The sequence below is a fragment of the Cryptotermes secundus genome, unplaced genomic scaffold, assembly GCF_002891405.2.
Source record: "Cryptotermes secundus unplaced genomic scaffold, Csec_1.0 scaffold630, whole genome shotgun sequence".
NCBI lineage: Eukaryota > Metazoa > Arthropoda > Insecta > Blattodea > Kalotermitidae > Cryptotermes > Cryptotermes secundus.
Window position 1 is genome coordinate 44,055 of NW_019720573.1, and position 1,718 is coordinate 45,772.

The 1,718-nt window shown below is 31.3% G+C and overlaps 2 protein-coding genes across 4 annotated transcripts in view; one reads left to right on the forward strand and one right to left on the reverse strand.

Moving 5' to 3' along the window:
* Positions 1 to 1,430, forward strand: part of LOC111869338 (amiloride-sensitive sodium channel subunit beta-like) — a 10,833-nt gene extending 9,403 nt beyond the window's left edge. Inside the window, exon 10 of one of the 2 annotated variants that reach the window (XM_033753380.1) lies at positions 209 to 1,430. Coding sequence is in view for 1 of the 2 variants with exons in the window: in XM_023860794.2 (XP_023716562.1) it covers positions 522 to 574 (53 nt within the window). In the remaining variant the exon portion in view is untranslated. The remainder of the gene's footprint in view (positions 1 to 208) is intronic. The other variant, XM_023860794.2, reaches the window with a different exon arrangement.
* LOC111869345 overlaps positions 1 to 1,718 on the reverse strand; it is an 85,527-nt gene that overhangs the window by 10,402 nt on the left and 73,407 nt on the right. The gene's annotated exons all lie outside the window — the stretch shown is intronic.

Consider the following 1,718-nt stretch of genomic DNA (forward strand, 5'->3'; position numbering starts at 1 on the left):
TCCATGTACAATTTGCTAATCAATCTTCTTTCATGCCAATCGATACCTGTTTCTTTCAGGATCTGCATTAATTTGGTCCAGTTTACCCGGTCAAATGCCTTCTGCCAGTCTATGAAGCAAACACACAGTTCTTCATCTATCTCCAAAGTTCGTTCCACTATAATTCTCATCATCCCAATTGCATCCCTGGTTCCTTTTCCTCTTCTAGTTCATATATCTGACTATAAATTCGAGTAGTATTTTATTTTAACTAATGCATATGTAAGTACAAGCAGTTCTATCACATTCTATCTTTTGACTCCATCTGCAAAAATTATTTACCTATATGAAATTCTGTTCATAGAATATAATACAATTTAATATTGGACATACATGTTAACTATAAATTTATACACAGCATTTTGGGCATAGAATAATAGAAGGTTTTTCATCTTTTATTAATGACATTCCTTGTCGTTCTGGAAAATATTAAAAATTCATTTGTATAAAATTTACATGATATGTTATGTACTTGATTGCAGGTCGATTTACTCCACCACATCGACCAATAATCAGACCCAGATATGTATGGTGAGCTGCTGAAAATATGCTAAATATTGATGCAATTTAATATGAAATTTGGATCTTAAGTTGGAATGTTTAAACATTCTTGTAAAATTCAACACACCAGCTAGTTTTTTCGTGTACTTTACACCAGATGCATATATTTATTTTTGTCAGTTTTATGTTTATCATTTGTGGATGTCATATTACAACATAAAATGGCAGTTAAACAAAGTAATACTTGTATGCCACATATTCAAATAATATCCTGACCATTTTCAAATGTTAAGTGTTACAGCCAAAAGAAGTGGGGCATATTTTATTTCCATCACTGATTATTTTATATGCCTTTTGACATAACACAATATGGTAAAATTGTACAGTACTGTACATAAGGTTCACATATTATAAACATTCACCATTCTTGTTGTCCACACTAGACACTGCAGTTTAACATGGTTCAACACGTCGTAAAAAGGGATTTAATTTAAGTTGGAACTGAATCATAGAAGAAAAACAATGAATAAAAAAAAACTCTTAAAAAACAATAGAAGAAATATATCAGAACTTTGAAAGCTGTGTTTATATTTGTCTGTATGAAAGAATTTAAACCATGACAGAATCTTTACATAAAAATGAAAACAATTATAAAATTTTGGGTAGGCTAAAAAGAACAATGTGCGGTGTAACCTGTATATGCAACTATACTGACAAACACTGATAACAGAAAAAGAGGGACAAACTGATCTGCTGTAGAAAACTGTTGGTTATATGTCATTGTGAGTTAAGGATATTTCAATAAACGAGTATTGTCACTTGTTTAATGATTAAATACAGGGTTTGGATTGGTAATTTGATTTACTGAGCTCTTACAAACTGTAGTTATAATTAATTATAGCCTTATCTCTAATTCACTACAGCATACACTAACTCTTCTCAGTTTGTTGTGTGTTCACTGGCCCTGTGTTGTGTGTTAACATCTTCTTAGCCTCTGCCCAATTTCACACACTGAACGTTGATAGTCTAACCATCGAGGCAGAAACAACGCCTACCGGCTGATTTATGATGATGATGATGATGACAATGACGACGACAATAATAATAATAATAATAATAATAATAATAATAATAATAGAGGTAAATGTATCTTTGTGCTTAACTAATTAAGCACTACG